Genomic DNA, 23410 nt, shown 5'->3' with positions numbered 1-23410 from the left:
CTCTCAGAACCAGGCCCCTAAGGAAGCCCGCCAAGGATACAGTGACACCCCGGCACAGCGCACTGGGGCTGGGCGTGGGGCCCGGGGCCGCCTGGTTGCTGGAAAGAATGTGTGCTTTGAAGAAACACATACTTGGCTTAGAATCCAGCCCTGGCACACACTTTCTAGATGATCTGGAGGCAGGTTACTTAAACTATTCAAGCCTTGGTCTCTTCATCTGTTTAGTGAGTAACTCCCTCCTTGCTGAGTTGTCATGAAAATGAAATGTGAGCACCTCCCACATCAAGCATCTGGCACAGTCTGGAGTGTACAGAAACCGAGTAAACATCAGTAACCTTCCCCAATAAATCCAAAGCCAGCATTCTCTTTCCACCACACCACAGGCTGTCCCCTCTGCTACCAAACCAAGCAGAAAGCCAAAATAAAGTCCTGGGGGCCAGGGACACTTAGACAACATTAAAGACATCACGGTGGCAACAGCACACTCAGAAACAAGCCACTAGCCTATGCCCTGGGAATTCACAAGCTAATGATTTAGAAACAAACAGACCTTTAATAGAATTTTCGAATCCATGGCTCTGCTGGACTACAGGCCAAGAAGAATCAGCAAGAGCTGCAGGGAGAGGAGAGAAGAGTTCTGTCTTGTTCTAGATCTGACTGCAGAAGTCTTTCAAGGGCAAAACATGATTTGAAGAGCCAGGTGGAATACCAGAAGTCAACACAGAATCGCCAAGGTCTTGTTCAAAACGGACGGAACACAGCCACCGCTTCGGAGCCCTAACTGGACCTGAACGCGGCCACGTAAAAGGAGCAGACGTGTGTTCGGAAGGACGGCCACAGAGCACTGAGCCCGGCAATTCTCCTCTAAGTGCACGTCGTTCAGGCTGGGCCAAGCCCCAGGCCCGCCATTGCTGCAAGAGTTCTACGGGGGGACAAGAGAGGGTCCCAGGCGGAGGGAGCCCCTCCAGGAACACTGGCCACCACTGGAGTGATGTGGAGAGAAGAGAGTGGAAACGTGTGTGTGAGCCCAGCTGCCACCGCTGGCTTTGTTTTTAAGGTCATGTTCCATCATGACTTCCAACACGCAGACGGAGTTCAGTGAGGAAGCATCACGTCCATGATGCTTCCCCCATTGCAGAAAACAGAACAGGATTTACTGGAATTCCCTACGCTGCTCCAAGCAGCGTGGGCAAATCCCCTAGGGCAGCTTCAGTTATGAAGGTGACGCAGTGTAGACCTGGGTAGTGACACAAAATCGCATCTTACATAAATTGATGCAAGTCTTCCTTAACTCTCCCCCAAGTTTCTAAGAGAAGAAAACTGGGGAAGTCCAGAAGACGGTGCCATGAAGGACGAGAGGGATGTGAGGCCACAGAGAAGAGCTTTGTGGCAGAGGACAGTATGAGAACAGCAAAGACGATAAAACAGCAACGCGCATTTCTGTCTTCCTTTATGGTTGACAAAGCCCTGTCATGTCCATCGGACATTCCAGCTGTCAACATCCATCCGAAGGGCTGTGATGGGGAAGCAGGATCAGCCACCTTCTCTCCCCGCAGAGCACAGACCCAGAACCAACAGGTAGAAGCTGCAGGAAGGCAGATCAGAGCCTAGCAGCGAGAAAACCTCCACAGACATCAGAGGGGGAACATGCCGGCTGCCTGTCTCACCTACTGGTTCGTTCGTTCCTTCACCTGGACAATAAAATCACTTAAGGAGTGGCTGCAATGTGCCAGGTGGTGTGCCATCCTATCCTCTGGAGCCGGAGCCTCCTGCTTCTCCCAGAGGGCTCAGGATGGGTGGTGACGTCTCCATACCCCCCAACAGGTAAATCACAACAGGGCCTGGGGAGGCTTCCCAAAGGATGAATGCCTACCTGAGGTTTTCGAAACACTATTCTTGTGAACAGATAATATATGTATAGATAGCGAAAAAATTTTAAAGGTATAAAAACATAAACAGTGTTGCACAATACAAGATCAATACACAAAAGTCAACTGTCTTTCTATACACTAGCCAAAAACAATCTGAAGGTGAAATTAAGAAACGTTCATGGATTGGAAGACCTCATATTGTTGAGATGGCAAAAGTCCCAAATTGGTGTACAGAGTCAACGCAGTGCCCATCAAAATCCCAGCTGGCTTCACTGCAGAAATCGACAAGTTGATCCTAAGATTCACATGGAAAGGCAAGGGGCCCAAAATAGCCAAAACAATCTTGAAAAAGTTGGAGAACTCACCAATTTCAAAAGTTACTACAAAGCTACATTAACCAAGACTGGGTGGCACTGCCACAAAGATAGACCCCAGATCAATGGAATAGAACGAGAGTCCAGAAATAAGCCCTCACGTATGGTTAACTGATTTTCAACAAGGGTGAAAAGGCAATTCACTGGGGAAAGACAGTCTTTCAACAGACAACACTGGGACAATCGGTTATCCACGTGCAAAAGGACACAGTGGGCCCCTACCTCACAGTGTCTACAGAAATTACCTCAAAATGAACTAAAGGCCCCAATGTAAGAGCTAAAACTGCAAAACTCTTGAAAGGAAACACAGGTGTAAATCTTTGCCACCTTCGCTATGACACCAAAAGCACAAACAACAAAATAAGAAAAGACAAATTGAACTTCATCAAATTTGAAACTTTCATGCTTCGAAGGACACTATGAAGAAAACAAAGAAGACCCACAGAACGGAAGAACACTTTTGTAAATTATGTATCTGATAAGGGATTAGCATCCAGAATACATAAAGACCTCTTACTACTCAACAATAAAAAGACAAATAACTGAATTAAAAAACAGACATAGGATCTGAATACACATTTTTCCAAAGAAGATATACAAATGGCCAATAAGCCCATGAAAAGACACTCAATATCAATAGTCATCAGGGAAATGCAAATCAAAACCACAACGGGATACCATTTCACACTCCTTAGGATGTCCATAATCACAAAGACAGGTAATGTTAAGTGTTAAGAGAGGATGGCGAGAAACTGGAACCCTCATACATCGCTGGTGGGAATGTAAAATGATGCACTTTGGAAAATAGTTTGGCAATTCCTCAAAATGTTAAATACAGAGTTACCATATTACTCAGCAAGTCCACTCCTAGGTACATACCCAAGACAAATGAAGATGCACATCTATGCAAAAACTGTATATTCATAGCAGCATTATTCATAATAGCCAAAAGGTGGGAAAAACCCAAATGCCTATCAACTGATCATGGATATATAAAGTGTGGCATGTTCATATTCATTCATGGAATATTATTCAGCCATAAAAAGGAAGGAAGCACTGACACAAGCTAGAACACAGATGAATCTTGAAAATATTACGCTAAGTGAAAGCAGCCAGTCACAAAGGGCCACATATTGTGTGATTCCATTTATCTGAAACGCTAAGAATGGTCAACTCTATAGACAGAAAGTAGAACGGCTGCCGGGGCTGGAGGCGGGTGAGCGGTCAGTAGCTCCAATGGGTACGGGGTTTCTTTTCAAGATGATGGAAGTGTTCTGGAACCACAGAGTGGGGACAGTTACCCAACTTTGTGAATATACTGAAAACCATTTAACTGTAAAAAGAAAAGAGAACAAAACCCCCCCAAAACATAGAAGTATACAGTGAAAGGTGGCTTTTCTTCCCTTCCGTGTCCACCTGTCACCCAGCTGCCCGGCCTAAGAGGCAAAGACTCTCTTGTGCGTCTTTCCAAAAATACACATTTACAAGCATCTGAACACACACATTGTCTTCTTCTTCTTTTTTTCTTTTTAAACACACATGGTAGGATCTAATCGCTACTGTTCTGCTCCAAGGGGGCCCCACTCGACTCTCACCCCGAGTCCTGCACTCTGGGTCCTTGTGGTCACGCCCCCCCCTCCACGGAGGTGAGTGGAATGAGTATTCAACCGAGCCCAAACATCTGGGTTCGAACCCGTGACCTGCTCAGTCCCTCTCCCATCTCGAGCGCTGTTGTGAGGTGTGTCTGTGCAGGTGGCTAACAGGCATGTGACTGAAAGTCCCTGGGGGTGGGCTCCTTCAGTCTGGGACACTTGCTGGAGGTGGTGAGTATGTAGATACAACAGCGTGGCTGTTGGCTGAGCACAACGGGGCTGGAGGGAGCCAAGCCTGGAGCCGGGGCCAGCGACCTCACCTCCAGGCACCCACGTTGCTCCTCAGACTCACTACTACCCTCCCGCCTGGTCACGCTGGTTGCCAATAATGTCCCCGGCACAGGACAGTGGGGAAGGCTGTGGGAGATCACGGAAATGATGACTTGTAGACGTAAAATGTGGTGCAAATAATTATTAGCAAAGAGAGCAGTGGCACAGACTGGAATAGACTTGGGAAAGGTGGAACACTCCATATTCAAGCACGAAAACTTCTCTGGGCTCTCGGCTATTATCAAACAGTCCTCGTGCTCCCACCCCGGAGACACACACACGGTCATGGTCCTCCTTTTGACCATCTGGGCCTTGGTGTCGGTTTCATTGAAGGAATTGCTGCATTAAATTGATGGAAGGTTACTAAAACCTAATTAACATCCAGACTGAGTTTTTCCAAGGGAAGAGAGATCTGCAGAAAATACCCTAATAATTTAAATTCCACAGTATTCAAATAAATACTATATGACTGAATATTACAAGTTGGATAATTTTAGTCCAGGAAAAAAAACCTATTAGAACCAGTCTATTCTTACAGACAAATGCTACTTCTAATCCTCAGTCAAATCTATTGCCACCAACCCCTCCAATTTATCACATGAAGAAACAGAGGCACTGGGAGGTCAGCGGACTCGGTGAAAGTGAAGGCCAGTGGCAAGTCAGGCCTCAAACCTAGGCCTTATAAGTCTTAGGTCCAGTGTGCTTATCTTCATATCACAACTGCCTCCTGACATCACATGATTCCCCGAATGGGGCTGGGAGTGTAAGAAGACAGAAGAAAGCGTATGCATCAAGCATTTTTATGAAGTGTTAATTCTCCATCCATCCATCCATCCATCCATCCATCCCTCCATCCATCCATCCCTCCATCCATCCATCCATCCATCCATTCCTCCCTCCCTCCATCCCTCCCTCCCTCCATCCATCCCCCCATCCCTCCCTCCCTCCCTCCATCCCTCCCTCCCTCCATCCATCCCCCCATCCCTCCCTCCATCCATCCATCCCTCCCTCCCTCCATCCCTCCATCCATCCATCCATCCATCCATTCCTCCCTCCATCCATCATTTACTGAGGGCCTACTAACTAGGTGCCAAGCACTGTGCTGTGTCAGGGTACAGATCCTGCTCAACTGTTAAGCTCCAAGAAAGCAGTGGAGTGTTACTGGCTCACCGCCACATACCAGAGTCTAGCTCAGGTCTAGTCCAGCACACAGCAGATGTTCAGTAAATACTCACTGCATGAAACAATGAATGAGTAGACCCTGTTCTCCAGAAGCCTATGGTCTGGAAGGGGACACCGACATAAAGAGTGTGACATAATTCAGTGTGACCAGGGCCATAGCCCAGCCATGAACAGAGTGGAGCAGCTGAGGATGGCATGGGGGCCCCTGCCAAGGTGACCCCTACTCAGCTGGCAACAAGGTCACCTGGTGGCTCCATTGGGGTGGGTGCTCTGACACAGAACCTGTTTCCCGAGCTGTCAAGGAGCAGAAGGCAATGGGCAAGTTGTGGGGCTCCCTCTGGGCATTGGCACGAGTGCCTTCATCACACAGGACCTTGAATTTCTTACCTGTAACCCTCTGGTGTCTAGAGCCTCACGTTCTGAGTCAACTCTGCCAACATGGTGCTAATTTATTCTAGAGCTCTCTGAGCTCCCTCTGCCCCATCCAACTCAACAAACATTCCCCAGGTACCCACTGTGTGCCAGGCACTGAGAGACCAGAACCCCGGTGCCCTTCCTCGGGAGCAGGGTGTGCTGCTGAACCCTCAGGGAGCCTGGGTTCAGGGGTGCCTGAGGTGGGTCCTCCGGCAGAGGCATGTGAAAGCGGAGGAGCGGCCAGCACACGCGAGGCCGCCTGTAAACATCCAAGGACTCTACCGCTGGTTACCAAGAGGATGTTAAAAATAATTATCTACCGAAAATATTAGATTTGCTCTGGATTGTTCATTACATACAATGGCTTAATAGGACTTTTATTGAATAGCTGCAGAGCTCTGGGCCGAAATCAATTTGCCGTACGTTCAGAATTTTGAAGCATGCTGTTGACTTCCACAACACGGAGCAATTTGTAATCGCTTTGGCTCGCTGTTGTTTTCCAAGCTCCTGCTACATCACAAGCATTTATTTCTGACCACAAAATTACATTTATTCAACAGAAAGCAGCTCCGGGTCTTTAAGAGGTTAACTTCTGGAGAGCTTGGCTGCTGTCCAGCCCCCGGCGGAGGCGCGGCGCGGGCGCGGTGGCACATGGCGGTGGCGGTGGCGGCAGCGCCGGGCGGGCGGCCGTGATTAATAGACTGCTGAGTGGGTCCCTTTCCACATGCACACGGCTTGCTCCCCTGCTTCCATAGATCATGGGCTTAGCCTCAACATATCTGACTGAAATTGAATTTGGCTTCTCTCTCAACCGTTCATTTCCTATGTTATGCAAGGTTATATCCTTTTCTGCATGAGCAGAAGCAAACCAGCTGCAGCTTTGCAGGAGAAAATGTGTTTTCAATTAGGAAGCTGGCCTGAAAGCTGAACCACAGTCCTACTGCTCCCCTAATTGAGCCGTCATGGAAGACACTGTATTCACCGGGCCTTCGGAGTTCACTGTAAGGAAATTAACACACCCCGTCACTGTCACCGCCACGACCACGACAACGGCCACCACCGTCACAACTACCCCATGGGTGCAAAGGCCCAAGAGTCTGAAGATGGTCTTGCTGGGTGAGAAGGAAGTGCCCCCGGGAACTGGGTCAGACAGCCACTATGTTGGGGTCCCTGGATGCCAGCCCGTGCTCCAGCCGGAGCTGCAGAGTGTCCTCAGGGGGCCTGGTCCACTCCGTGCTCACCTGTCAGGGACACTGGGCCCCAAATCGCAGATGGCTCTGACGCCCTGGGAGGGGAAGCAGCCTTCTTTTCCTCGTGTGGAGCCTCACCCACAGCACTCAGTGAGCACTGAACAGGGCAGGAGATGAGAGGGAGAGAGAAATTCAGCTAAGAACACCCGACTAACCCAGCTCGGGAAGGCAATGCAGCTGATTGACGCAAAGTCTAGGAGAAGACGCAGGCCCTCGAAAGGAAAAAGTGAGAAACAGGCTGGGATGCACAGGAACAGGAACGAAGGAGGCAGACTTCTAGTTGGGTCTTAAAGGATGGAAATGCTTTTTGTAGGTGAGGAAGAGCAGAAGGTTGTAATAACAGAGGCGTGACTTTAGGAAAAGGTCAGAGACAGGAAACCACCGGGCATGTTCAGGGGACAGTAAATAGACCAGTTTGGCCAGAGCACAAGCCAAGGACGTGAAGCCTGGAAACAGTTGAAAGCTAAATCATGGAGCTCCTTACACGGCAACCTAAGGTGCTTGTGTGGGCGCAGGCACAGAACTTGGCCTAGAGGAAGTGCCCTTGGAGGGAACCTAGCCCAGTGGTTCCTACAGCCAGCTACGGCTGAGAGTCAGTGCGGACTTTGTAAATGATAGACTCCTGGGTGCCACCCCGCCTGCTGTATCAGAGCCTCGGGGGGAGGAGCCCAGGGAGCGGAATTTCTGGAAACATGTGGGTGATTCTCATGCAGCCAGTTGGTCCATCTGAGGACCAGCTTTAGGAGCCATCCATCTGGTCCAGTCTTCTCTAATACCACCCCGCCCACGACACTTCATGCAGCGCTTGCTAAGTGCAGGCACGATGGAGACACGAATATTATGCATGTGTGTGTGCATGTGCGCACACACACCGTTCCTACTCTCTAGGTTTCAGAAGCCTACAAGCTTAGTATAGGGCAAGTTATCCTGTGTTCCAAGAACCAAAATATAAAGGCAGAATGTCTTCAGGTCAAGATCCAAAGGGAGATGCAGACGAAGCCCTCCAGCGATGTGCAGGGGATGCAGGTTTCTGGCGGGGGTGTCTGGGGACGACCTGGAGGCTCTGGCACATGGCTTGGGCCCTGAAGCAGAATGGGTATGAGCTGACCATGTCCCTGACAGGTGGTCCTCAGCCCTTGCTTGAACACTCCCAGAACAGGGTGACAAATAGAAATGGCAAGCAATAGGATATATCGGAGCATATGAGGAAGACATTTGGTGTAAACCTAATTCGGCCTGACTTTGTTTTTCCAAAAGGGCCTGACATGGTCATCAAGCACGCATTGCATATCTGCTTTAAACATTTACTGTGGCAAGAAACAAATGGCCTTAAGATAAAGGTGCAACTTCCCCCCACACTGGCATTTCCTTAAGGATAAGCATCTTTCCTTAGGCTAGGAACTGATTGCCGTGCTCACCTTTGACCACCCAGCCCACCTGTGACCACCTAGCTCGAGACAACAGACCTGCCACCCTGCTGTATTCACCGAGACAGCAGACCTACCTGCAGTTTCCACCAATTGCCGTGCTGACAGAGCAGTCTCGCGACTATTGTAAAAGGGACATTTCAATCTTATGTGAAACATCCTGTTTGGGGGTATATAACCACTCTGTGCACCCCACTTCTTCAGTGCCCTTTCTTCCTTCAGGAAGAAAGGCCCCGGGCCATGGTCCTCAGATTTTAGCTCAGAATAAACTCTCCCAAATTTTCATTTATAGATTGGTTATGGATTATTTTCGTTGAGAGGGGAAACTCACTGCCTTAGATGGTGGCTCCTCCTTCTTGAACAGCTCTAATTGCCAGAAAACGTCCCCTTCTGTTCTGCCGATGACGGTTAGCCCAAGCACTAGTGTGCTGAGGCACACCAGACTTCAGGGCTCTGGGGCTCCCTGCCGACTATCGTGCTCATGCATTCATTTTACAGAGGAGGCAAGTCAGGCCAAAAGAGGCCTGGGAGCGGCCCGAGGTCACGGGAGAGTGAGCGGCAGCGCCTGGGCTGGCTCCCAGGCCTCGAGCTCCCTGTGCAATGTCCTCTGGAGGAGAGCACACAGACACCCCGGCTTTATTTAGACGTGGCCTTTAGATCTGAACACTTAAATACATTACAGTGCAACAGATGTGGGCCACAGGACACCCTCAAAACTCCTCGTCACTTTTAACTGATTCGTGGAGTTCTTACCCAACTTAATCCATTTCCTCTATCATTTGATTATAATCTGTCAGATGGCCCTGCAAGTGTGCATGGGGCCTTTCCTTCCGCCACACTCAGACCTCTGCTTTGGTCTAGAGTCTCTCAAAGAAGCTTACCAGCACGGCCCACGAGCCCCCTGTCCCCCAGCCCTCTCGGCCTTCTTTCCACCTCCCGGTCTTCCCAGCACTGTCCCTCCTCGCAGCCTCGGCACCCGCCCCGCTCCACCTGACACTCGTTCCCCGGCTCTGGGCATGGCTGCTCTTCTCATCACTTCGGTCTAACCTCACCTCAACGTCCCCTCCTGGGAGAGGTCTCCGTGACGCCTGTCTCTGAAGGAGCCACCTGCTCCTTGGTTCGACTCCACTTCCCCCCTCACCTCCCTCACAGCACCTGTCCCCATCTGACATCACTTTTGGCATTTCCTGTATATTTCCCTCCACTAGCACACAGGCTTCACGGTAGCAGGGGCCTTGTTGACTGTATCCACAGCTACAGCCTTAGCTCCGAATGGCCCAGAGCTGTACACAGTCGGCTCTCAAGAGGGTTTTACTGAATGAAGAAATGAACAGATATCAGAGAGTAAAACCCAGCATCAGAGGCTGTGTGGGGTTTCCCACAGCCTGACCGCGGCTCTGAAGACTGCTGGTGTGTTATGCGTACAGGGACCTCCGGTCAGTACAACGGGAAGTTTCAGATGATTATCTGGTCCCTCAGGGGGGCCGTGTTGGCTACTGACACAGGGATGAAGCCACGGTCTGCAGTTAACTTGGGCCCCAGCCCTGCAAGGGGCGCGGTCAGGGAGGGTCTGCACAGTCACGGATACTTACATACATGTGGGACAAGGCCCGGGGTACCAGAGTCCATACAGGAGGGACTGCTCAAAAGGGGTGGGATGCCTAAGGTGCGTGTGCAAAGCATTTTATACAGATGAACGTCACTTGTCCTTACCAGTGACTGGGGGGGTTGACTGATGATGGAGGGGCAGAAGGCGTCGCCTCCCCACTCCCCAAGCAGTGTCAGAGTGCCACAGCCTTGGAGAATGTGGTTGGGTGCCGACAGCCCCAGTCCTGCCATCATCGCCTGGGTGACTCTGGGTAGCTGACTTACTCTCTCTGGCCTTAGTGTCCTCATCTGTAAATGAGGATGCTGCCTCCCCCACTCACCCATGGACACCTACTGTATGCTCACCAGGGCCAGCTACTGGTACAGAGAGGAGGCCGATGCTGACACAGAAAACCTAGAGAGGGCGGTGGCCCCAGCAAAGTCACAAACACAATGAGAGGAGTGCTCTGAACAAGAGGAGGAGGTGCTGCAAGAGGGAGAGCAGACGGCCTTGGTCTGGGCTGACGGTTGGAGACCTGTTCGAGGGCATGACATCTGAGTTGAGCCCTGCTGGATGAGTTGGAGAGAGCCAGACAGAGGGCTGGGGGGGACAGCGTGGGGCTGCGAGGTGAGCTGTGGCCCGGCCAGGGCACCCTGAAGGCCAAGGTCAGAGCTTGTGTTTGCTTCCAGGGCACTGAGGAGCCACGGAAGGGCTGTAAGCCAGAAGTGACCCGACCCAGGCTGATGCTCGGAGGAAAGGCAGGGGTGGAGTGGAGACAAGCTGGAACAGAGACCAGCGAGGGAACCACTGAGACAGTCTCAGCGACACACAATGGCTGTGGACAGGGTGCGGGTGGCAGGGATGGAGAGAATCGGGCAGATCTGAGTAAGCTGTGGAGGTCGGATGGAGGAATGGGAGCCCACGGGAGAGAAGAGGCTGTCCCAGATCCTAACTTCCAGCTGAGACGGCTGGGGGCCTGGGGAGCTGTTCCTGAGAGGGGAAAGCATGGAGAGGAAAGCTCAGCAGGCGTGGAAGCTGGAGAAGGGGAGGTGGCTGTGCCTTAAGAGTCCTTTCCTGTTTCACACCTGAGAGGCAACAGCAAACAGGCTGTCTCCTATGAGCCTGGAACCCGAGAGAGAGAAATCAGAGGATTCGGCATATAGAAACTGAGAGATTACACGGCAAAGAACGCCATCATTCAGACGGCTGAATGAAAAGAAGGAGCTGCCCAAGGAGACCAACAGGGAAAAACCAGAGGGCTCCACATCACGGGACGTCGACAGAAGAGAATACACCCAGAGAGGAGTTGTCCGGTTGGCTGAACGTTGATGAGGTGAGAGAGCTGAGGACGGAGACTGTCAAAGGACAGTGGGGCAGGCGCCAGGCTGGGGGGTTGGAGAACAACGGTACACACACAGGATGGAGACGGCACTTCGGAGAAGCTTGGCCAAGAGGGCTAGGGGACAGATGAGGCGCATGTGCTGTCTCAGGATGGAACCTTCTAGCGCTTGGAGGAATGCTGACGGGAACAATCCTGGAAGTGGCAGAGACTGAAGATCCAGGAGACGGGATGACTGCCAACTGTGGCTCCTGAGAAAGCCAGAGGAGGCGGGTCCCCAAGCCCACATGGAGGGACTGGTGTGTGAGGATGGGGCACCTCCTCCCCCAGTGAAAGCCAGTGGGGAAGACGGATACAGCTCTGGGGGCCCTGTGACAGGAAGGTCAAGGCAGCAGCACCCTGCCGGTGTTGTGAAGACGGGGCAGCACATGCTTGAGAAGCACCTGGCACCCGCTCGGACTAGTTAAGGGTCCCACAAATACCATGTTGAACATGATTACAGATGCGCATCCCCCTCAGCCTTCTCGAGTGCACAGCCTCAGCGGAGGCCTCCATTCATCTGGAGATTAAAATTTATCATAGATGAAATGCAAAGAGAAGGAAAAAGATAATCTTCAGCTTCTGACACGCAAAAATAGGATTATGTAGCGACAGCCTTGTAAGCATGATTACTTCTTTTCGAAAGAAACAGTTCACACTTACAAAAGAATACATAAAGTATAAACAACAAAATGAACCCATGGGTAAGAACCTTCCCACGACCTCTGAAAGCTCCTCTGCACCTGGCTATGACAACCTCTCCTCTGAATTTCCTCCTTACCCTTTGCTTTATGGTTTTATGACATCCGTACCCCTGAGCGACATCAGCTTGGTGTTGCTCATCTCTGAATTCTGTTCCTTCTCCCCCGCTGTGTCATACTCCCTCGTATGGATACGCCACTCTTCACTTACTCCTTCTCCTGCTGATGCCAGCTGGGCTGTTTCCACCTGTTCACTCTTTTCGCACACTCCTGAACTTGTTTCCCGTGGCCCACGGGTGAGTTTATTTATGGCACACAGGAGTGGAAGTGCTGTGCCAAGGTGTGCGCTTCCTCAGCTTTAGTGTCGAGGCCAGACTGGTTTGTGAATAGGTTACACCAATTTACACTCCTATCTTGATTTCTGAATTTTGGCCAACTTGGTAGATATGAATAAGTTGCATTTAAATTATTTAAATTCGCGTTTCCCTGATTATAAGGTTGAGCATCTTTTCATACATTTATTGACCATTCTGACTTTCTCTTCTGAGAATGCCATTCATGGCTCTTGCCCATTTTCCTACGAGGATATTTGTCTTTTTCTTATTAGCAGGTAAAAGCTGTTTATATTTTCTGAAAACTAATCCTTTGTCAATTACGTATGTGGCAACTATTTCCTCCTGGTTTGTGACTTGCGGCCAGGGATACCACACCTATGATCTGTTCACAGTGCGGCCCTAGGGGCACCATTCACCTCAGAGGCATTTGATGTTTGTTATTTATGAGAAAGATTCAGACAGGTTTGAATCTTTACGACAAGTTGCCAAGAGAGAATGTAAAATGTCTTGAGAATTAAGGTGGAGCCTTTTTCTGGTTCACAAGAAAGGGAGAACTGAGCTAGCAGTGCCCTGGGCTGATCTCTTCACTTTCTCTAGGATGTCCTTCCATGAAAAAAAAACCCACACAAGGTTTTACTTTTAAATTTTAAGGTAGTTGAACATAACAATTTCTTCCTTTACGGTTTCCTGTTTAAGAGATCCTACCCAACCCAAACTCATCACAATCTATATTTTCTTCTAAAGGGTTTAAAGTTTTGCCATAAGTCTTCACCTGTTCTTTAAGTTCACATATGGTGTGAGGTAGGGATCCAATTTCATTTAATTCCATAAGGACAACCAATTGTCAGAGGACCATTTACTGAAAAGTCCACCCTTTCCCCACTGACCTGCAGCGCTATCCGTGCAGTACATTTGGCTTCTATACATGCACAGGCCAGGTCCTCATTTCTTTATTCTGTTCCATTGGTGTTTGGATCCATCCCTGTGCCAATTACCGTAGCTTTGATAATCTGGTGGGGCAAATCCTTCATCTTGTTCTTATTTACTCTTATGTTCACCTTTATCTGCACTAGCTCTTGCATATAAATTCTGGAATCAGCTTTTCGAGATTCATAAAAAATCCTGTTGCAATTTTCACTGGAACTATAATTATTCACTCTATAATCAATTTGAGGGAAATTGGCATCTTTATTAATCATGGGAATTTCTATCCTTGAATACTTTCTCTCTTTCCATTTAAACCTTCCTTAATATCCTTCAATATAAACGTTATACTTTTCTCCAGAAAGAGTTCCTACCCATTGTTATATTTACTTCTAGGTACCCGTTATTGTTCGCTGCTATCTCAGTGGTAACCTTTTCCACTGTGCTGCTGGCGTAGAGCTATGTAATTACTTTCATATATTGATTCTGTATCTAGCAACCTTGTTACATAATTGAGGCTCACTTGAAAAATGACAGTTTCATTTCTTCTGTTATAAGACTTATACTTTATTTCTCTTTCCCCTCTTCGCTGCTGGCTAAGACTTCCAGTACAATGTTAAAGAAAAGCAGCGACAGCAGGCCTCCTCCTCTCCTTCCTGATTTTAAAGAGAATGTTTTCAACGTCATCGAGTATGACGATCGATGTAGGTTTTGGATAAATACCTTTTCCCAGATTAAAGAAGTTCCCCTCTATTCCTAATTCGCTGGTAGTTTTTATCATGAATGAATGCTGAATTTTATCAAATTCTTTTCCTATAACTGTTGAGATAGTTTTTCCCTCTTTAATCTGTTAATCATATTAATTTGCATTAATAAGTTTTCTAATGTTAAAGCAAATAGCATTCTTGGGATACACGAATCGTGATGGATTCAATTTGCTAATACTTTTTAAAGGACTTCTGCATATGTATTCATAAATAAGACAATTTTAACTTTCCTTTCTTGTACTGTTCTAGTCTGGTTTTGGTATTGAGGTCATACTTGCCTCATAAATGAGTTAGGAAGCGTTCTCTCTTTTTCTATTTTTTGAAGGAGTCTGCAAAAGATTAGAACTGTTTCATGAATGATGGATAAGACTCTCACAAAACTGTTCAGAACGTGTGGGAATAGTTCTGCAATAGTTAGAGGGCTAGTCATGGTTTCCACTCTTCTCTACTCAGCTTAGGTTCATTATAGAAATCTAGAAATGCGTCTGTTTTGTCTAGGCTTTAAAATTTATTGGCATAAAAATGATTACAATATTCCCTTATTATCTTTTTAATCTTCACTGCAGCTACAAAGTTATCCCCATTTCCATTCCTAACCTTTTTTTTTCTTGATTAGGAAGGTTGTTTGTCTATTGTAGTAGTCTTTTCAAAGAACCAACTTTTGGGCTATTTCTCTCTTGGGTCTTTGTTTTCTTTTTCATTCTTATATTTTTCATCATTATTATTAATTATATGTATTATTTCCCTCTCTCTATTTTCTTCGAACTTATTCTACTGTACTTTTAGAACTTTTCAAGCTGGATGCTTAGCTCATGGATTTTCAGTCTTTTATTTTCCCTCTAATAGAAGCACCTAAGTTACTTCTTAAGAGGATTTTTCTCCTTAAGGACACTTGGTTTAAGCACCAGCTCCCCTATAGCCAAGAAGGGTAGAGCCTAAGCCAATTCTCTAGCCCCTCGACCTTCTAGACCAGGACCCTTCTCAGGGAGAGAAGCAATGAGAGGGGGGAGACATTTGAAAGACTTAGCATTTTCCTAGAGAGGACGACTGTTACTTCCCTGAAGGGATTGTCTTAATTACTGGACTAAAATAAGCCTTACATTGGATTGACCATTTCGGTTATTCCTCCTCCCCGTCCCAACCAGCCGTCCGGGCTGGTGGAACACACCAGCTTAGGTATAGCAACTAACAGTTATTTACTAGTTTCTTCTAAAGGTATTTCCTGAACCTCTCTTCCGGGGTCCCTTTCACCTTATTAACAACCCAAGAAAGGACAGAGGCAAAAATATTTTAAAAGCTGCCTCCAGAGGAACCCCACTGTTCAACCATTTATTCAGTAACCATTCCTGAGAGCCCAAATACTTTTTAGCTCCAGTTGCTGTGTTGTCGGGTGCTGGGAATATGATGGCCAACAGACAAGACACAGCGGCTGCCTTCACACACTTACAGACTAATGGGGAACAGAGACAAAGTGACAGGTGGCTCTCAGGCACAATGACAAATGCTGTCACCAGTAGCACAGGGTGCAACGGAAGCACATAGTAGAGGGGACCTGGCCTATCCCTTGGGGCTCGGGGAAGACCTTCCTTGAGGAAGTGACACCCAGGCTGCAGTGAGCCAGGTAAAGCGGAAGGAAGAAGGAGCAGTTCAGGAAGGAGGTCAGCCAGTGTGAAGGCTTGCAGGCCGGCGAGGACGCCCAACACACAAGGGCCTGACAAATCCAGAATGGCTGTGTGTCCAGCGATGGGGTAAGTAGTCAGAGGAGTCTAGAAAGGTAAGCTGTCACCGAATCGTGCGGGTCTCACAAACTACAGGAAGGAAGATGTCTGGAGTGACACTGAACCACAAGAAAACACTGCGGGGGGTAAGCGGTACCCTGGGCAGGTCAACGCATCCCATGGCATTATATGTACCACACCACAAAGACACGCTCCTGCAGAAACTCTGCGAATTTCTTACTGTCTGAAAACTTCATTTTATTTTGTTTTGTTTTTCCTTTTGGGGAGCTCAAATAGGGAAGTCATCTATACAAATTCTGGGGCAAGGAACATGTTTTCACTAACACCGTACATGTTTCTAAGAGAAACTCAAGCACCTTGGGACGAGCTCAAATAACAGACCCCAAAAATAAAATCACACTCTGCAGACACTATTGAAGATCCAAGAAGAAGCCTCTGATACAGAAGGAGGCTTTCCAGAAAAGTCGGCTGACTGGGTCCTGCCCCATCTACGCACTGAGACCTGCTGCGTTCCGGCCTCCTTACCGGAAACTGCCCCTGCCTGTGAGGCACCTGGCTTCGGTCACCCTCCGCCAGGAAAGTGCAAAGTCACAAACAAGGAGGGTTTCGTCTCTTTTACTTAATCAGCTTACTAGAAAGCACAAGTTATTTAATGTAAATATAGCAATTAGCAGAGACTTGGCAAACATTAATTAATGGTGCTATAAAAATATTTACTTTTCAAATAGCCTTTAAAAAACTGGGCAAATGGGGAGTCTAGATGTCTCTCAGGCATTTCAAATTTAATATATCCAGAACTAAAGCCAGTATCCCATCCAGAATGTGGGATAATCTATAAGATAACTGGCTTAGATTCTTAATAAAATCCACAAAACTCAACATAATAAAAAACAATAACAAAAGTGAGAGGGGATGGAGGGAGTGTTCTTTATTAAGAGAAAAAAATATATATATATACATATCTCCCCCTAAATGCAATGCATGACCCTGATGGGACCCTGATGGGGTGGGGCGGCTACAACACACGTTTTGGGGATCACTGGGGGAATGTGATTTTGGACTCAATATCAGATACCATGGGTTAGTGTCACCTTCCCAGGTGTGATTCTCGGGGTTCCTGTGGAAACGTCGGGAACGCCCTCAATTTCAGGAGATGGACGCACGTGTTTAGGGCAGGCAGCAACTTACTTTCCAATGTTTAGCAAAGGGGTGGGGGGTGGAGGGGGCAAACGTGGGAAAATGTGACGAAGTGGTGAGTCTGGTAAAGGGGCTCAGGTGCTCAGCATATGGCTCTGTCTACTGTAAGCAGATCTGAAATTCTTCAAAAAGGAGGAGAAACAAGCAAACAAAAAAAGCACACTGAGTGGTTTCGCTAGAGAAATACAAAGCCAGTGGGCCTCACAAGATCTGCTGAGCAGGTGGCAGAAGGGGTCAGACAGAGTGTGGGGTGGGGTAAGGTGACAGTCTGACTCTCAGAATGAGGGCCTGGAGGTGTAACTCCGAGGAAGGGGCAATCGAGCCCTTCCCAGACCCAGCCTCGACAACCCCTGTGCCTTAGGGAGCTACGCACGGGGGCCTCCTGGGCAGGGCCCGGCTGCCCGTTCTACCAGCTTCGGCCATCACAGTGGTCCCTCACCGTCCCAGCCCCTCCTCTCGCCCCCGCTGCAGTCTCCCGGACCAACCTCGTTCCTTCCCTCGTCCTCTGCTGTCCCTATGCGCTGAAGAATGTGCCAAACGGCAGCCCCCCGGCCTCTTCCTCTGCAGCCCTGGGCCCAGACTCCAGCCCCCGCAGCTCCTCGGCCCGCCGCCTCGCGTCGCTCCGGAACTCGCCACCTCCCTTCCCCGAACCCCGCCCCTTCCCCGTGCTGTGAATCGCGTAGCTGCAAGAACATACAATTCCTAAGATGCCACCAATATGGGTTCTTCACAGAGCTTTCAAAGGCTCGCTCCCTCTTCTGAGCATTCTTACTACTTCATCTTTCCAACGGGAGCAGCTCAGACCGAGAGCCAAGAACTCCCAGCAGGAACAAACTTTGCACGTTTCTGCAGTTCACCGAGTCGCTGCGCAGAGGGCTGAGGAGGAGCTGGAGCGTCACCCGCCTGGGCCGCCTGTCCGCTCCGTGACACCACTCCCACCACCAGCAGCCAGGGCACACGTCGCAGACAAGCGGCCGCCGCCTGCCGTCCTGCCTAGGCCTCCTCGGGAAGGACCCACGAGAAAACCTTTCCTTAGATAGAGCTCTGACTTACTCGGCGTGGCAGCTCCCTGTGCTCTGTGTCTTAAGCCTCATCGAGTGAAACTCCTCTTGCCCCAGCAGCCATGCGGGAAAGCACCAGACTGCTCCACTCCCTCCCCTCTACCCAGGGGGCCTGATGGTGGCGGCGGCCCCAGACCAGCTGGGGGACGGGGAGCTTGAGGAGGTCGGTGAACTCCTAGAGGCTGCGGTCTGAACAGGCCTGGTCCACCATGAGGAGGGCGACCACACCGGCCCCTTCGCGCCTCAATCCACCACACTGTCTGACATTCTGGACACGGCCTCGCCTTCCAGCTGGGCTCCAGTGAAGAAGACCCAGTGGAACCATCACACTGAGAAGCACAGAATCTGCGTGACGTCGGGCCGATGCAGCTGGGGAGGCTCCACCTGGGTAAGCACCTTCTGTCAGCGGCATTTATTTAAGGAGAATAAAAAGGAGGCGCAATGAACTATTATGAAGGGTGGCTCGGGATACGAAATAAATATAAAGGCTTACCTCCCCTTGGAAGCTCTTCAGCAGTGGCGCTACCTGCTTGCGCAAATCCTGGAGTGAGAGCCGCGGGTCAGGAAACAGCCATTGCAGAAGGAAAGAGAAAGGAAACATTCGTTAAGGCCTCCTGAAAACAGCTTTGACTTCAGTGATGGTTATTGTTATGTAAAGCAATCCCGGTACCTCTCCCATCCCATTCCTTCATTCATAGGACATACATTACACTAACTGGTGCCCCATAGTTTAAATGAACTCACTTACCAATACTACTATCTTTTTTTTTTAAAGGTATTCTGGCTTTTTTTGTTTTTGGGCAAGGAAGATTGGCCCTGAGCTAACATCTGTTGCCAACCTTCGTTTTTCTTTTCTCCCTGAAGCCCCAGTACATAGTTGTATATCCTAACTATACGTCATTCTAGTTCTTCTATGTAGGACACTGCCACGGCACGGCTTGATGAGCAGTGTGTAGGTCTGTGCCCAGGATCTGAACTGGCAAACCCCGGGCACGTGAACTTAACCGCTTGGCCATGGAGCCGGTCCCAGATTTTATTTCTACATATACCTCCTCTTGAATTATTAGTCTCAGACAATTTGCTTAGAAAACAGCACATGATAATATGGGTCTGACTTGTTTGCATCTGAAATGTATTTGGGCCACCATCCCGCATTTCAGCTGTCACTTTCGAGCACTGTTAATGGGAGATACACCTATTTTGAATCCATGTCGGATAGAGTCACTGGAAATTTTACCCCAAGCCACCGGTACCCATTTCATAACAACGGGACATCCCAGAGGTAAGTCCATGTGATCTTGAGACTATTTTATTTAAAATGAAGCAAATGACTAATGCACAACATAGAGATTATAGTCAACAATCCTTATTATAAGATTCAAAGTTGCTAGGAGATTAAATTTTCACTGTTCTCAACACAAAAAAGAAATGATACTTAGGTGACATGATAAAGGAGCTAGGTGACGCTACTGCACAACCACACTGCAGTGTACGCATGGAATATACACGATATCAACCCAACACTGGGTCCACCCCAAACTCCCACAATAGCACAGGTCAGTTCTAGCTCCCGGGAAACAATGAAGTAACTGAGGAAGTGCTTCAGATATTCTGAGAGGACTCGAGTACGGCGACTTCTTTCCTGAGAGATGGGCACGGAAGGTGTTCACCGAGCAGGGTCTACGTGGCAGATCAGAGTCAGCGAGTCTGGGCACTGACCTTTCGGAAAGTTCCAAGGCAGCTGCGCACGCCCAGCTGAACCTGACTTGTGCTAAAGACGGACACGCGCCAACGAACGTGGGAAGAGGATTAAACATCATTTCAGGAAAAGAGGCCCGGTGCTCCGGGCAGAACGGAAGAGGCAGGACACATGCTGAGGCCGTCCAGCAGTTCGCGGGAACAGGGAAGCGGGCGGGCTTTTCCTGGGTGAACCGGGAGAGGGCCACGAAGCCACTTCTCAGGACGCCTGTCTGCTCCTCCACCTCTAAACCGCCGATGAGCGCTGCCGTGAGATACGCGAGCGCTACTGAGCAAACCAGTCTGCGCTCCTCTCCAGAGCTCCTGGGTCGGAACCGGAGCAGCAGGGGCCCGGGGAGAGGTTCAGATACGAAGGCAGTGGGCAGAGCCGGACAGCCCTGAGTCCGAATTCTGGCTCAGCCACTCGCGAACTGTGGGGACAGGGATGCCATGTCACCTCCTGAGCTCAGGTCTCCAACGTGCTTGAGGATAATTATGTCTTCCTCGTAGGAGAAGGAATGAAACTGTGAGGAGTAGCACACAGGAAGTGCTCAACAATATTAACCATTATTATTCTGAGTAACAACATTGCTGTTATCGTTTAAGGAAAAGCTTTCTAGCAAAGTTAAAGTCACCCTAAATGGATCTGGGGCCACAGAAGGCAGCATTCTCTCATGGGATGTTCCCGCATCACACGAGGGTGGATAAGAGAGAACTCAGAAGTGGTGGGGTTGGGGGATGACCATGACCTCTCAGACTCCCCACTCTGCGATGCTGTGATGCTCTAAGCAGCCCTGGCCTGGGGCCTGCTCGGTGCCCCCAGGTGAGCCGCCCTAGTCAGCTGCGCGTGCACACAGGCACGCGTGGGCCAGCTCTTTTGGTAACTGACTGACTGCCAGCCTTCTGTGTTCCTCTGGCCAAGCACCTGTATCAAAGGGCTGCCATCCTACGCTCTGAAGCCAGCTTGCTCGCTCAGCAGCTCGTTCATCCACCGGGAGCCAGCGCTGCAGTCTTGCTCCCGCCGCGTCAAGCAGAATGGCTCTGGGTATTTTGTGCAACCCAGTGCTCTTTGTGGCTTTCCTCTGGACCAGGGCCCCAAACCTTTCTGGGTCACGCAGCCTTCTGAGACTCTGAGGAAAGCTACTGACCTTTCCCTCAGAGACAAAACTCTGCCAATTATTTCACTGCAGCCTTCCTAAAACCTGCGCGCAGAATCCAGTTTAGGATCCCTCGTTCCAGCCTGTGTTATTTATATTTAAATGCAACAATTTATATTTAAATGTAACTTAATTACATTTTAAAATTCAGTTCCTCAGTTGTACAAGCCACACTTCAAGTGCTCAGCAACCACACGAGGCTGGTGGTGACCCCCTGGACAACAGAGAAGCAGAGCGTCTCCGTCGGTGCAGAGTGACCTACCGGACACAGCCGTCCCATAGCTCTGTCCCAAACACAACTAGCCCACATGAATTTGTATTGCAACCCTGTAAAAGCATTTGATCAAGGAGCATTATAACTCCCTTTTTAATTACACATTTTCCTATAGGTTGCATTCCTAAGGGTGATTCCCATTATTTCCTTGGAGAAGTTAATACTTTTGTTCCTCTGTTGGATAATCTTCTATATTTTTACACCAAGTTCAATGACAAAAGATAATCAAACTCTTTTTACTAGGCTCTTTTTAAATAAATAAGGCTTTCTGTGGTAGGGACCATAATGGCCCCCAGAGATCCAGGTCCTGGTGCCCGGAACCTGTGACCTATTAGGTTACGTGGTGAAAGGGACTTTGCTGATGTGGTTAAGTTAGGGATCTTGAGTTGGGGTGATTATCCTGGATTATACGGCGGGCCCAATGTGATCACAATGGTCCTCCGAGGAGGGAGGCAGGAGGGTGAGAGTCAGAGAGGATGTGATGATGGAAGCAGAGCTCAGAATGATGCAGGGCCACAAGCGAAGGGATGCAGGCAGCCCCGAGAAGCTGGAAAAGGCAAGATAACGATTCTCCCCTGGAGCTTCTAGAAGGAACACAGCTCTGCCAACACCTTATTTCAGCCATAAAACCCATTTTGGACTTCTGACCTCTGGCACTCTCAGAGGATAAATTTCTGTTGCTTTAAGGCACAAGTCCATGGTGGTTTGATACGGCAGCAATGGGAAAACAACATGCTGCCTCACTTAGCCCACACCGAAGGGAAAGTTGGGGAGAGGCGGAGGAAAAGGGCGAAAAATGACAGCAGAAAGATTACTGTTTGCTCCCGGGCAGGGTCAACAGTAAAGCTCACGTTTTAATCACGAGGAATAAGCCAGGCTTCTGGGTCAGCACCTTGGCAACCAGAGGTAATGAGCTGGGAAGTCTGAACATGAGCAGCTCCCTGTGTGCAGGGTGGACTCTGCAGAGGGGAGGAGGAGGGCAGCAAGAGCCCTCGGGACTCTGTGGGGTGGCCCGGTCCCCTTCCTCCCGTCCCCCCCCCCGCCCCCCGCCCCGGGCAAGGACAACAGGCGGATGATCACAAACTGCAAACACAGGGTGATGGATGGAGTCTGTTTGCTGTTTGTTTTCCGAAAAGGCTGCCCTGGATGAAGGCAACTCGCTCATGAAGTGTCACCATATTCCCCAGTGTTGTCGCCAATGAGCGGGGGGCTAGGGTTCGTATCAACTGGGTAAAGAAGGACTCACAAACTACCATGAAGCCAGCTGGAGCTGACACAGCAGACACGCATCCCCAGCTCGCACAGACGTGTGGTGAATCTTCCTCTCAAAACGCCACAAACCCATCTCAATGTGAACAATGCAAGGATGATAACCTCAATGGGACACCTGTCTTCCACTGTCAGTGGGAGCTGTGGCCCCTCCCAGGCCTGGGCATCCGGGAGGCCCTTCACTTTTCAGGGCGCTATGGCTGAGCCCCTGCCCCACCCGCAGGTAGTCGGGAGGCACAGGGGTGGGCTTCGGCCTGCCTTGCTATATGTGACAGCAAGTAGCACCTGGTGGCCCCTGGGCTCTGGAGAGGGGACCCCACAGGTTCCAGCATGCCTGGATCTGGACACTGCAGAAGTGGACGCAGCCAGGCCCCTGCACCCTGGGACATGCTTCCCCTCGCCCCTTACCCAGAGTCTATAACGCGGCTGGACCAGAGTTGGGAGCCCATCCTCCTCCTTCCAGACTGGGGCTGCCCGAGAGCAAGGAGTGGGTTTCAGTTGCCCCCATCTTCAGCATCCAATGCAGGTTGGGCGATATTTTGCTGAGGAAACCCAGACATGAGAGGTTTTAAAACTCGAGAAGGTCAGACTGTGGAAGCTGGTCACATTCCACACCAGGCCTGACGATCCTTTTCCTGGAGGGGCCCATCCCACCCACAGTGGCCCACTCCCCACACTGCAGAGCGGGAAGGGCGCAGGTGTGGCCCCTGGCCTGGTGCACGAGGCACCCTCTGTGGCCTCCGGACTGGTCAGCAGAAAGACTGATCTGAGCCATCAACGTGGAATTGCTGCCGAGAGAGGGACTGCGATCTGGCTGCATTTGGAAGAGCATTTGTCTCCGTC

At 49.6% G+C, this 23410-nt stretch overlaps 1 protein-coding gene across 19 annotated transcripts in view; it reads right to left on the bottom strand.

Moving 5' to 3' along the window:
- Positions 1–23410, bottom strand: part of CUX1 (cut like homeobox 1) — a 368961-nt gene that overhangs the window by 175986 nt on the left and 169565 nt on the right. For all 19 annotated transcript variants that reach the window (XR_011524378.1, XR_011524379.1, XM_070566375.1 and 16 more), the window contains one exon: positions 18624–18671. Coding sequence is in view for 17 of the 19 variants with exons in the window: in XM_070566375.1 (XP_070422476.1) it covers positions 18624–18671 (48 nt within the window). In the remaining 2 variants the exon portion in view is untranslated. The remainder of the gene's footprint in view (positions 1–18623; positions 18672–23410) is intronic.

The sequence above is a fragment of the Equus przewalskii genome, chromosome 12 (genome assembly GCF_037783145.1).
Source record: "Equus przewalskii isolate Varuska chromosome 12, EquPr2, whole genome shotgun sequence".
Lineage (NCBI taxonomy): Eukaryota > Metazoa > Chordata > Mammalia > Perissodactyla > Equidae > Equus > Equus przewalskii.
Note: the sequence above shows the minus strand (reverse complement) of the source record. Positions and strands in the feature narration are given on the sequence as shown.